General features: G+C 40.0%; 1 protein-coding gene across 3 annotated transcripts in view; it reads right to left on the bottom strand.

Moving 5' to 3' along the window:
- LOC117001958 (ubiquitin-conjugating enzyme E2 E2) overlaps positions 1-14,406 on the bottom strand; it is a 204,003-nt gene that overhangs the window by 29,306 nt on the left and 160,291 nt on the right. For all 3 annotated transcript variants that reach the window (XM_033070722.1, XM_033070730.1, XM_033070714.1), the window contains exon 4: positions 7,839-7,971. In XM_033070722.1, coding sequence (XP_032926613.1) covers positions 7,839-7,971 — 133 coding nt within the window. The remainder of the gene's footprint in view (positions 1-7,838; positions 7,972-14,406) is intronic.

Genomic DNA, 14,406 nt, shown 5'->3' with positions numbered 1-14,406 from the left:
GTGAATAAGGAGACTATTCATTAGAAGAATCATTGGCAATTCAATTTGCCAATTACTACAAGAATTATCAGATGAATGAATTTAAAGGAAATCTCAGAGATTTCCATAGAACTTCCTTATCAAATACATATTTTGCATTTATTCACAATAAAATGTAGTTATTGATTCTCTCCTCAGTCTAACATATTTCTGCTCACATCTATGTCCTCCACTTTAAAACTCTCATTCAGTCACTTTGAGAGACATTCTTAAGCAGCCACCTGGGTTTGAGCTGTCCAGAGCCCTGTATCACTGGTTCAGTGTCACCTGAAGACACCACAGGCTCACAGAATGATTTGGGTTGGAAGGGACCTTGAAGATCATCCAGTGTCAGCCCTCCTGCTGTGGGCAGAGACACCTCCCCCTAGACCAGGCTGCTCAAAGCTCCATCCAACCTGGCCTTCAACACTTCCAGAGCTGGGGCATCCCAGGGATGTGTGTGACCTATGGAACAAACTGTTTCACTGCAGGTGGTGGAAGCATGGGAACTGCACTCTGCAGCTCACACGCCTGCAAAGAGCTGCTCCAAGGAGAGCAGGACTGGGGCTGATCCTGCTGGCTCTGACAATGGCCTGCTGGTCATAGGTTGTCCATTCCCCCTCTCAAAGTCTCCCCTGCATCTGATTTCTGCCTGCGAACACCCAAGGACTTCACTTGCTGGGAAAACCTGCCAAATCTGTTTATTGTCATGGACGAAGGATTCCCGGGCTGCTCTCAGCTAGAAGATGCAAATGGCAAGGCTGGGTGAGAAGAACAAGGGAGGCACAGCAAAGGGGCCATGGGAGGCAGCACTGTGGGAATGTGCTGGGTGAGGCACTGCCACACCATCAGGAGGAGGAGGAGGATGGGGAGGGCAGGAGGAGCTGAAAAAAAGCTGTGAGTAGCACAGCACGACACTGAGAGCCAATAGCATGGAACAGAGGCTAAGAGAGAAGTATGACAAGGCAAATGAATGTAAGGGATGAGGCTGACAGGAGACCATTGCATTGAAGGCTACCCTTATGATGGCAATATCTGGGAAGGGGGGCAGGAGGAGGTAGACTGAAGCCCTGCCTGCAACAGGGTTGTAGAGATGGTAAAAAGGGGTCAATCTCATGGTCTGTACTTATGGAGTTTTAGAGCTTCAAGCACAAATTGTGTTAGTAGTGATAAACACAATTTAAAGTGCATGTCTGCCTTGTAAGGGTCATTTGAACAATGTAGGTTAGAAATACCAAGGAATGCTTATTTTTTGTATCTACTCTTGTAAGCACGGTTTTTCTATTACATTGCAGATAAAAGTGTCCTTAACAGCCAATCACATATAAAATAAGTATGAACATGTAGAGTAGAAGCCAGGAACAAAAAGAATTGCCCCTCAGACATGAGGCTGAACTTGAAAAATATATTGAAAGTGTCTACTACAGGAGAATTCCACAAGAGGATGTTTAGTACATTGAGATTAGTGCTATATTACAATTATGTATAAAAAAATCCCTGAAGATATGTTTAATATTGCCATTAAGATCAGACTCTATAACATTGTGCACTGTATATAAGAAGGAAAAGGGCTTCCCTTGCAGTCCAACAGCTGATTTAAACCATCTAGCATTCAAGTGCTGAGAACAGTTTTTTAGTCAGCCAATAGGCATAGGAGATTTACATGGAGGAAAGAGAGTTTTCTGTTATTTCAATTTTGATTTAGAGGTGATTTAGCAGATGCAGATTTCAACTCCTATAAACCATTTTTTTCAGTCAGCTGAGATTAAAGTCCCTAGCAAGATTAATTGTAGAGTCGGGATTAAGAGATTCTATAAATCATTCAAATTCAAAAATAAAGCTAGCAGAATACTAGGATAATGATAGATATAACCATATTGTATTAGTCACAGCTAAATTGAATTGACACTGTAGTAGACTACAGTAGTCAAATATGAGAGTGAAAGTTATTAATAAAGATTATTCTTGATGAAAATGCAGACTCCACTGCAGTGACAATTTCTGTGAGGAAAGTTCTCTTGAAAAGCATTAATTCTTCTACAAACACCTGTACAAAAGACTGGTATGGCTTCCTGATTTGTCAAAGCTTCCTGCTTCAGAGGGACAGTGTGCAGGATAATGAAATGATTACCTTTCCTTCAGTTGTGTAGTGTACACAAGTTGCAGTGTTTGTACTGATGGCTAAATTTTAAAGGATCTTGCACCAAAACCTTGCATACTTGGGGAATTCACTGATTTCTTATATGGACTGAGATGAAATTCTTTCTGTCTGACCAGGTTGACTAGAAGATGTGATACTCCCTACTCAAACACACGTGAACATATACATATATAATCATACATCAACACACAGATATATACACACACACATCCTCCCACAAGAGACATCTATGCATGGCTAGATCCCATTCAATACCCCAGAGAAGGAGCTTTGGGGTATTGAATGGGATAGAGAGAGAGAAAGCTTTCCGCTGTTAAAGTCAAGGGGTGAACTGTCTGAATCCATTAAGGATGAATGGAAGATAAGTTAGCAGGAAAAAGAAATCTCAAAGGTATTTCTAAAAAAGGTTGAGGGGGTCATTAAGCCCCTGAAAAAATGTATTTCCTTGGCAGGTCATCTAAGCATTGTTATTTATTTCTGCTCTGAACAGGGCACAGCTTTGTCTGTTTTTCAATCCCCTATAACTACAAGGGATGTGCTGTATTTTTGGGTTGAAGTGAAATCTCACCTTGTGACCAAGACTGAAGCTTCAGCAGCATCTGGCCTTCAGCAGAAAATGAGTTCATCACCACATCTATGCCTCACTTTGTGTGTTCCATACCCTCCTTCTGTCTGGGATCTCATAAAACCAATGTGACACTGAGGATGCAGCTGAAATGGTGATCCTGCAGCCTGCCTGCTTTCTTGCAGACTCAGCCAACCAGGTGCTCAGCTCATTTCTGCAATGCTACAGCAGCTTCCTCACAGTGGAGGCAAGGAAATGTTTAAAATTTATTAGAGCCTCCCAGAAAGCCAAAGCTAATTTGCCAGTTCTCAGATAAGCTGTTCTAAAAATCTTGTTTTCTGGCTGTAGAGCTAAATCAGAGTTAGGCTGGGCTGGCCCTCCATCACTCCTAGTCAAGCTGGATTGGTCACACAGAGGTAAACTTTTCTGGGGAAGAACAACTCCCTCCTCTGCATGAGTGTGCTGCAATTGTGAGTGAAGACAAATGCCATTGATTTATAAGGAAAGCAGAGCTGAAAAGGTCAGTGATGTCTGGCCCAAAAAATTTGGATTCTAGTTTCAAGGCATGTGACAAAGCTGAAATACTGAAACAGACTGACTTCAAAGAAGAAGAAATTAATAGTGTGAGAGCAAATTACACTCTGACTTACCACATGGTTTATTCTGTGATGGTGAAGAGTAACTTAATTTGATAGTATGCTTATGGTTTAACTTTGGAAGACACTAACAGGTAAAGACAGACAAAAAGAAAACTATGGATCCATAGGAGAAAGACTTGTTGGTGAACACTGGAAGGGAAAACTAATGACAGTGATGTGTTGCTATATGAAACTTGAAATTTGAACTGGATCACACAGGAAAATTAATATGGAAAATGGAGATAAAACTTGAAAATCTTAAGGTTGTTGGAAGCTACAAGGATGCAATAAATGAAGAAATACCAAAAGTGAAAATATGGACAGATGTTAACCTGAATGAATGATTCACTTTCTTTTATGTGATAAAGGCAAAGTAGAAAAGCAGATTAACTATCTAGAAGAGCAAATGAAAATTGCTTTGTACATTTGTTTAAAAGAAAAACCAAAACACAGGTTGAACATCTGTACTTGTGCAAATGTGGTCTCTGTTGTTTATTTTATGTTTTCCAACATGCAACAGGATGCCCAGTGATCATTACAGGCATCAACAGTGTTTATAGAAGCAATCTGAATCCCTCAGAAAATATCAAGGACTCTTGTATAATACAAATCAAACAGTGGTTACACCACAAACATATTTTAATGATGGTAATAAAAACAAAAGGCACATATCCAAGATCCATTTTCAATGTATTTTTCTTATTAAAAAAATTATTTCACCCTCCTTAAGATCCATATGAGACATACATATGCATAATAATGGAATGCACAACATCTGGGAATAGATAAGGAAAAGGGATCTTTCTGCAGATTTTAACACACTGTGGATTAGGCCCCTTAACAGTGACTATGTTATGTGACGTGGGAATTTGCCTTTGGAACCCCAGGCTAGGTCAAGTAATTGCATCTGGGAAATACAGTTTCTGTTTCTTCCCAGGTTTTTGTGGTCACATTTTTAGAAGATCAATTTTGACAGTACTTGTTTAAATATTTCCTTATTTCATAGCGAATGAGGGATGAAAATGGCCCACAGAAATCTCAGGAGTAATTTATGAATTCAATCATAGTGAAAAATGTGAATTAGACCCATTCTGCTATGTTCTTACAGGGAGGTAATCTTGCCAACACTCAGGATACATTTTATGTCTTTCTCAGTACATTTCACAGTCTTGTACTTTATCCCTAGGTTTTTTAAGATGATAGACCCTTAAGGAGCTAGCAAAAATTAGAATATAACTACAAATAAATCTGAAATTATCTATGCCCATAACCCTACAATCTAAGATTCTGAGAATAGCACAAAATAGCACAAATCTTGTGGTGAAATAGAAGAGAAGCCAGCACCCAGTGACACAGATAGCACTGTATTGTGAGGCCATGTGTTACGGTCCATGTACTCAGTACCTTTATTTTGCTGGAAATCAGCTTGGGGAGAACATATTTAACTATCCTTTCCCAGCCATGCTGACTGGTAGCAGATACTTTATGATAAGCAGTGCTCTTCCCACACTGCTTTATTCAGGGGATTTCCCTAACTCCTTTACCTATGAATGAGTTTCATAAGATCTGGGAAATAGGTGTAATGAAATAGCAACAGTTTGCAAGGTCGTACAGCAGGACTGAAAATAGGGGTCGTTTAGAACTGTGGCTGAAGTGAATAGAGTAAGAATCCATGTGTATAGCACATGCTTACGGCACAGTTATACCTGACATGAGTCCCCTGTGCATGTGCACTCATGACTTTCTTACAGATGACAATTTCCCTCATCATAAATACTGGCTGTTTAGTAATACAATACAGCATCATCAATTCTCTTATCCTTCATCAAGCAGTACATTTTCAAATGATTTATATGCACACATTTCTTACAGTGGCAACTGGCATCAAGATAAAGGCAGACAATAAAATCTATTACGAAGCAGGACAAGAACGACCTCTTTGCCTGATATTTCATTAATAAGCAATGTACAGCTGCATTACTCATGTCTCAAAACAACACAATTGCTGAGCACAACTGAGTGCAGATTGAAAAAGACTTTACCTCGTGGTGAAATAGCAAACTGGACCTTCAACTTCTACTTTAAAAGGGTGTCTATTGCATACACTGCCTCAAGACAAAACAGATTCAACAGAGAGAATGACAAAAGACTTCCCTGTAACTTGTCTTTCAGAGCTAGTTCTCATGTATTAGTTCTCTGAGAGAACTTCAAGCTCTATTTTATACACCATAAAGCCATTTTATTCCCTAAATAATATAATTTTAGCTTTTTGGGGGGACTGAATGTAACCCTTGCACAGTAGCTAGCACAACAGACTAAGCCCAAGAAAGAAGTAAATAAATAGGACTTGTTAAAACAGACCTTGTACAGACAGTGGGCTGTGGGGATGCAGGAAGAACAGGACAGAGGGAAGAACAGAACAGGACTGGAGCCAGCTCAGCGTGCCTAGAGCTTTAACTAATCGAAGGAGACATTATAAAGTTTCAAATTCTTTCTTCACTGTGTAACAACAGCTGCCTAAATCTGAAACTGTGCAGCCAGCAAGGTGTACAACTCCTCTAAGACCTCTCAGTGACATCAAGGCTTCTCTAAACTGGAACACCAAAAGTGGGAAACAAAGCTAGACCATCTCTAATACTGCTATACTCACCCAACTTTAGGTTACCGGCTGGGAAAGTCCAATTTACAGAATGACATATGCTTTGCATTCACATCTCTCATTTGTTTTACAAAACTTTCCCTGATAATATCAATGTTACCTATTACTGTAAACATTACTACTGTGGCATTAAAATTCTATACATAAGCACTTTTATTTCAATAATCTATTCAAAGTAATCAAGCAGGAATTGGCTTCTCCCTCTTTTAATGCAATATCCTTCTATTATAGACCAACACGGCACACCCATCCTTTCACAAATGCATCAGAAACAAGGCAAATATTTTTTATCTCATAGCTCCTTCTTCCAGACACACTCTCCAGAGTGGCAAGGTGAACAATATACCTCTTTTTACTTTGTTTCATGGAAGACAGCTCCATCAATTTACTTGATTCTATTAAGAGCTATGTGGGATAAATTTTCCTGGTTTCTGTTCCTACTAGTGAACATGTGTCTTAAGATTTGCACTCAGTCTTCCAGATAAGGTCTTCCAAGCATCTTGTATCTGACACTGGCAGTTCCTTCTCTCTGTAGGCCAGAGGATGCATTTTAGGAGGATGTTTGCCTTTTTTATAAATACATTAAGCACATGGTTATCCTGTGATCAAGCAATGAAGACCCATTCTGAAATCCTCCTCAGCAACTATTACTGTTGGTTATAGACGATGCTCTGTATTGCCACATTCCACCCATTTCTGTTTTTGCAGTCTTCCTAATCACTAGATTTTTCATGTTTGACATTTCAAGTTGATCATGGTATCATGATCACCTTCATGCTCTTGATACCATTCTTTGTTTCTGGCTGGTATCATTACAGACAGCATTATAGAAAGAATCTCTAATGATTTCTGGAAATCTCTGTCACTCCAGTGTCTTGACTTTGGTGCCATATTTTCACATTCTTCCAAAAAACTGATGTAAAGCAATTACAGTAATTTCACGATTATAAGCCGCACCATTTTGACTAAAATTTTGGTCCCAACCCGGAAGTGTGGTTTATAATTTGGAGCGGCCAATATATGGATGACGTTCAGAAATTTGCCAACCCAGAAATGCTGAGTCGGAGCCTGCCCGGTCCCAGCAGTGGGGCAGTGGCGGCGCTCCCCGGCCCCACGTGGTGGGGCAGCGGCCGGGGGCGCTCCCCTGCTTCCCAAGCAGGGCCGAGCCAGTAAACCCCGTGATCCCGCAATTCTGTTACTAATTGGCAACTTTGTGAAAGTTGCACGCGGATCCTCGCTGCGAAGGAAAGTGCGGCTTATAATCCAGTGCGGCTTATGTATGGACAAAGACCTAAATGTTGCCAACACCCTGGAGATGCGGCTTATAATCAGGTGCAGCTAGTAATCGTGAAATTACTGTACTTATAATACCTTGCACCTGCAGATTTTATATGGGGTAGTGAAATAGGTGTACATTTTTGTCCAGACAGCCATACAAGCCTGGTGAATTATATGGGTCAACAGGAAAGATTAAGTACCTTCAGCTACTTATAAAGGGTGTAACTCAAAATATAAATGCTTTCATATCAGAAACAAATCAAAATTTTAAAGATAGCTACTGGAAATTATGCAACCTTTTGCTAAATAAATACATATCCATTCAGCTATACTAGCAGCATGCAAGCAAATTTTAGCCAGTTATTTAAAAAATGCTTTCTATCAAAAGAGTCAAGTTTAAAAAAATTCATTATTGCTTTGAAAGTTTTATGTTTCATCCTAAAATGATACACCGATATACGCATTAAAAATTTCAGAAGGCGAGCACTCCTATCAGACTTTAAATATCCTTCTACTAACCTTGGGTGGTTTAAAAGGATAGTCCGGTGAAAAGGTTATGTCAAGGAAGAAAACTCCACCTTCATATACAGACCCTGGAGGCCCCAGTATAGTTGACCTCCACTCATAAATGTTGTCTCCTTTGGGTCCAGCACTAAAATAGAAAACAAAAATATAACATAATAACCACATACAATCAAGGACATACTGCATCAGTTATACTCTACCAGTAGTACTGCTGGTTTTGCTGTAACACCAGAAACCAAAACTGTTTATCACAGTCATGAAATTAGTCCCCAAAAGAACATGCATCTGATGTCCTGTCAGAAGACAGGAGCTGAGCACTGTCAAAGAAGTGATATATTCAGCGAGGAAGAAGTATTAAAATCACATCGTAAATAATTCAAACAAGCACAGAAAAATTCCCAACTGTCTTATCTCAAATATTTTGGTGGGCAGACGTGAAGTATTTACAAGGATACAGAGACTTTGCTGAGGTGCCTTGTCACTGTCTTGCCTCATGAGCCATCCTATTTTCACCTACCTCCTCATCCACCTACCTCCTCAGTCAGTAGCAGTGTAATTACACACATTACACAGCACAGACTGTACTAAAGACTGAGCAGGGTACAACCAACCTTGCAGCTGCACTTGTTCCTAACCTAAGGTCTCCAGTCTCTACCACAGAAGGTTGCTTTGCTCTGCAATCATTGTCCTACCCTAAACACAATATAAATAGGAAGTGTGTTATGTTAATTATGTTATGTAATGTTATATTATGTAAACCCAATAGGAACTGTCGGATTATATTAATTCATAGTCCTTGGTTAAAAGCACAGTAGTAAAATTATATCTAAAATGTACAAAACATCAACCTGTATGAAACAAGAAAAACCTCTCACCTGTATGGTGTGTTCCTGAAAAAGATGAAATAAAATGCCAACTAATAAAAGTTCTGGGGCACGACTCTTCTTAAAAGCCAACACAGCCTCCTTTCATACAACATAATGCCTGTCCATACAAATACACATTTTACTCAGGATGGACTCTTAAAGCATATGAAGACTTCTTTTCCATTCACAGCCTGATGATTACAGTCAGTGACACAGGGCCTGAATTTTAATTAGGATCAATTGGAATGGTGACTTCCAGGTATCTGATTAGTATTTTTTAGAGGAAGGCAGTGCTGGCAGGTATCTCAAAAAAGTGATGAGGCATTATCTTAAGGCATTTCTTGTGAAACAATTCTTGTTATGTTTGCAATGAAGGTTTCTGGAGCATATAGGGGTTTGTGGAATCACTCTGTGTTGAACAGCTGAAAGCTCTTGGCTATGCTCCATGCCTCACAATGTACCCAAGGCATACAATTATTATACGACATCGTGTCATGTTCACTGCTCAACTATTCGTTTTGTTCACTGGAAGTTAATAAAACACGCTTTCACCTGCAATTCCTTGGGCTCCCTTCATTAAAACTTCTGACTGCATGATTCCCTGAATACAGCTGCACGACTTAGTCCTGTGCAGAGCACTTCATTAGTCATGGTACCTACATCCATTTTCTATAATAGCTGTTAATGCTTCTTGGCTTTCTAAACTACCTTGCTTTCTCGACAATAATGGGTTACAGAGACTATAACATTATGGAACGTTCATTTTCTATTAGCCAAAGTAACAAAACTAGCAACTGTTTTAAAGATAAAATCTGACTTTTAAAGTGGCACAATAGCAGAAGTGTTGCCATCCATATTTCACAGTGTCGATAATACATCAGGTTGCTAGCTGCCAAACAAATTTAATTTACCCAGTTCTCAGTTTGCATTAACCTTTGAATAATAAAGCACAGCTGAGACTGCTGTAAGAAACAAACCAGAGAATGAATAATTAAAACCACCTCCACTGCCTTTAGAAAGACCAATCCTGAGTCAACAGGGAAGGTTTAATTGTGACTGAACTAGGCATTAAGGGGCTAATTGAACTCTTTTTAAGCCTAAACAAATGCAGTCCTACATCAGTGGTATGGTATACAATATTCACAGAAAATAAAATTCCTCAAAAAAAAAAAAAAAGCAGGCAATTATTTCAAGCAGAAAAGACAACAAGCAAGGCAAGTCTAAATCTTGCACCATAAAAAGCCCACAGTATGTGAAAGGAATCCCTTCTCATTTTCTGTAGGAAAATGTTCTAACACTTAAAGAAGCAATTCCTCAGTCGATGCCAGCAGGTTAAAATGGAAGTGATATAAATGTCATTCCCAGAGAGATGGTTGGAAATAATAACAAAAGCTAGCCCTAGCTCCTTCAGAACTTATTTAGCCAGGAGGGGATGGCTGGGTCCTATCTGGATTTGAGTAAGGCTCACTTTTTTGATCATAACTCTCTCTGATAGTGGCATTTTCATACTGTACATTATTTTTATTTGTTTTGCCTATTTATTTAATTGCATTAACATTTGAAATGAGCAGTCATTAATTAGAATAGTTGGAAAATGCTCCATCTGCCAGTTGAACTGTTTCGGCACGTCCAGCTACAAGCCCAGCCTGATCACATTCTGAGGATGCTGATTAACATTAATTGAAGGTTTTCTTTGCAAATGAGAGATGAAGCTTTATTAAGTATTATTATTAATTTGAAGAATAGCTTAAATGGTATGGAGTGTGGGAAGACTGCTGTTATTGATGCTGCCTGTTTGAGTGCTTGCTGGCAGCAGGGCTGCTCAGCCATGTGAAATACCAGCCCATGTGCTCAGGCAACAGCTGGTATTAAGGGCAACAGCCTGCACAAGCACCACGGTTTTTCATTTGTGCATTAATAATACAAAAAGTTTGACAGGTGTATTATCTTTGTTTTCCTTCTTTCTCAATTGTTTAGCCTTTTATTTATCCACATTACTGGCAACCTGAACAGGCTTCACCAGAGAAAATTCCCACATGTGCACAAGATCTCAGCCAGAGCCTTATTCTATAAGGTTTAAAATGCAAGAGCATTTAATTACCCTTCTCTCTACATGGATATCTGCCCAACACACTGAAGCACAAATGTTTTACATTCAGTATTATTTATATCGCAGCCCTATTAAAGTTACTGGCAACCAAACCACAGAGCTCAAAGTGCACCAAACAGCTCAGTGCCTGAAGTTCAGTAATCTTTGGAAGGACAGATTCAGATGTGCATCCTCTCAGCATAAGGCAGACTAAATCTGTCCTGAACTCAGCTCACTCAGGGCCAGAGCACACATGTGCTGCCTGTGACAAACCCAGTGCTACAGCTCCAAGGGAGAGATACCAGCAGCTGGGCAGCTCCAGGTGGAAGAGGATGAACTGTTTAAGGTGGCTGGGAGGACAGGTCTGCTGTCAGACCAGCAGTGCAGCCTCCCAGTGTGAGCCCAGATGCTGTCAAACAGTGACTCTGCAGGGTGGGGCATGCAGGGTGGGGCAACCAGCACAGAGGTTGTAGTATGGCTCTGGAACTGGTGTTCCCTATGTTTCCAGTGTTACCTCCCAGGTGGAATACATAACACAGGACTAAGGAGGTGCAGCTGAGCCTCTGGGGACTTGAAGTTATTAATGGCTTGCCAAGAGCCAGCGGCGTGTATTCCCCTACAGCTGATGAGACCCTCCACAGCATACTGTATTTCCCTTCTATGGAGGTTTGCTCAGTGGAAAAGCTGGAATAGGTGGACGTGGAGCCAGTTTTCTTCCAGAGTGACATCCATATGAGTGTTTGAAATTCAGGACAAAGAAGTGAAAACATGTAAAATAGTCTTCTTTTTATTTCACTCTCCTTTGCGTCTCCTATATTTCACTTCTGCCATACATACTTGCAGGTGAAATATATGGACATCAGTTACAGTAGTTAGCAAAACACTTTAAATGTGACCAGAACTGAAGTAATTCTGCTTTAAATATGCTTACTACATGGAGTATTTTCTATTCTCTCAATGTTTTAGGGTGGCAGCCACTTAAAAGTAGTGCTGATAAAAACTGCTTGTCCAGTGCAATGCATTATAAACACTAAGCTTTCCCTGCATTTAAAATACCCTAAAATATTAAATGCAAAGTAATTTATTAGGAGAGTTGTATGAAAATAACAGCACCCATGAGAAATACAAGATGAAAACCTAACTGGAGAAATTAGTATGGTACTGTTGATTTTTAGCTGTCATTTTGTATACAAATGTACTTAATTTCCAGAGAATAATTTCAAAAAGTGAAAATACAGAAGATCAAAAAAATAAGAATGTCTACCTGGATTATCAAGTAGTCATACAAAACAGATTAGTCAAAATAATGTTATGATTTTTAATCTACCTTATATTTCTTGATGAGGGGCTCACATGCTTTCCCAGTGTCTATGACTGGAGGTAGCATAAACTCATAGTGTGTTTATTGTTAGGTGGAAAATGAGGACTATTTCAGTGTCTTCCCTTTTGTCCTTGGTCTCTGAATCCTCCAGGTATCCACAATTAAAGTGGATACTCTTTGACACAAGGGAAAGGCAAGCCTGTAGCACAAAACGTTGGATTTTAACTTCAACTGGTTTTCTAGATCTGATACATGAACGGTGTGTGGCAGGGAAGTGGTCAGGCCAAGTAAAATAGGAAAGCACATTGGTTGGTGGCCTTCCTATTCCTCAGGACTCAGAAAGAAATTGAAAGATTCTTGTGGAGGATGTGAATTTTTATAGCAGCGAAGAATAAAGCAGAACCAGGATATCATAGCAGTGCCCATGAACTCACTTTCCATGGCATTGTCTATGGCAATTCACTCCTATTACTGCATTATGTAATCTGGATTGCCTTAGCACACAGAAACACACACCAGAACGAGGATGTGGAGGATGTAGTCCCTCTCAACTATCTTTGGTAACTTATGACAGTAGGAAAAAGAAGGACACATGCAAGGCTCTTTCTCTTCCTGGTCTTTTGTTGTGCAGAACCTTGCTTCAATGTTTAGGAGCTTTCCCTCTGAGGAGAGGAGCTCATTACAGAATGATCTCCATTCCTAAGTATTACAGCAGTTTCTTGCAATCCCATTTCTTGCACATCTAACAGATATGCAGGAGCAGATCCTGCCTCCAGCTGCTTCCTGTGAATGCTTCTGGGAAGCCCCTTGCCTAGTGGACAAAATGGATTCCACAGTATCAGAAGATTGGCAAAATAATTTGAGAGCACAGCTGGTGAGGGGAGAAGATGGATGTGGCAAACCAGAAGACTGCAGATTCAGCTTTCAATGAGATACATCTCTTGAGATGCAGATATGAAGCTTCATTAAAATAAACTCAGTATACCCTCTGCTCTCTGTTTTTGCCAATAATGAAACTCGTTCTAAGCAAGTGTTGCTTTGGTCTGCACCACAGCTCAACTGACCCTGTACTTGGGGACAACCATGAGATGAGCAGTGGGGCAGTTGTTGCTGGATAATCTCAATCTGGGAAGAAGCAAATCAGCAGTAGCTATGCTGATACACCACCAGGTGATTCACACCCATCTCCACAACCCAGCCAGCTCCATTCAACAAAATGCTAAAGGTGCCACTGAGAAGCAGTGGCATCACAGTCCTGCAAGCCATTGCCATGTTTCTGTAATTTTGGAATGGATACACACAGTTTTAGTGTACAGATGGAGCCAGCATTACAGGTTATCTGCTGAATTTGTTCTGCTCTTGTCCCAGTACTCTCTCCTCTGCAGCCTGGGAGCCCACTTGATCCACCACCTCTCCAGCTTTACTACTCCCTTGTTACTGGCTATTATTCTTTGTAGTACTGCATGTATTTTCTAGTTTCTGCCTCTTTGTATGGTAACAACTAATTGCTTCTTTACCATAGTGGATGCTTCCTCACTTCAGGCACATGCAGATCCCACTCCTCCTAACACCCTGCTTCTTTTTCCCCTCATCAAAACCATGAACACATGCCGCTATTTATTCACCTTTTTCTGGAAGTGAGGAGAGGGTGAAAAATGGTACAGGGGTGGTTTATTATAGTACAGTAATTTTGTTTCCCTCCTTCCCTGGAAAATGAAGAGCAAGCAGAGTGGGAGCTGCAGCAGCAGTGGTGTAGGGAAGGGAATGGGAATCACAGCTGCCTACCCAGATGCTACAGTGATATCAGGAGGCACTTTGGTAAATGTATGTAATAAACAGTTGCCACAGCAGCCAAAAGAATACACTTCTACAAAACAAAAACAAAGAGATAGCAGCGAGCACTGAGACTGCCTGTGGCAATGGGCACTGTTATGTGGTTAATAATACCTCTGCTATGAATAAAATTAGCAGGCTGGTCTCCAGGCTGTAAAATCAAGGAACAATTAAAGAAATTATCCCTTTCAAAATAAGAGATAAGTGCTAACTTGAGCTATAATATTGATGACTTAAATTTTCCTCAAGAAATAAAGCCCCCATTTTACAATGCATAATATTTTTAATGTCTTTTTTTCCCCCTGAAAATCTGCTGAAAATCCCCAAAATCTTCCTTCTCAATAATCAATTAAATAATGAATTAATACTATCATCATCTCAATTCCTTCATCTAGGTGGTGCAAAGAAGAAGAATTATTAAAATGTTGGAAGATGCTCATTGTTCTAACTAGT

The sequence above is a fragment of the Catharus ustulatus genome, chromosome 1 (genome assembly GCF_009819885.2).
Source record: "Catharus ustulatus isolate bCatUst1 chromosome 1, bCatUst1.pri.v2, whole genome shotgun sequence".
NCBI classification, from domain to species: domain Eukaryota; kingdom Metazoa; phylum Chordata; class Aves; order Passeriformes; family Turdidae; genus Catharus; species Catharus ustulatus.
The sequence above is the reverse complement of the archived record's forward strand: the minus strand, read 5'-3'. Positions and strand labels throughout refer to the sequence as shown.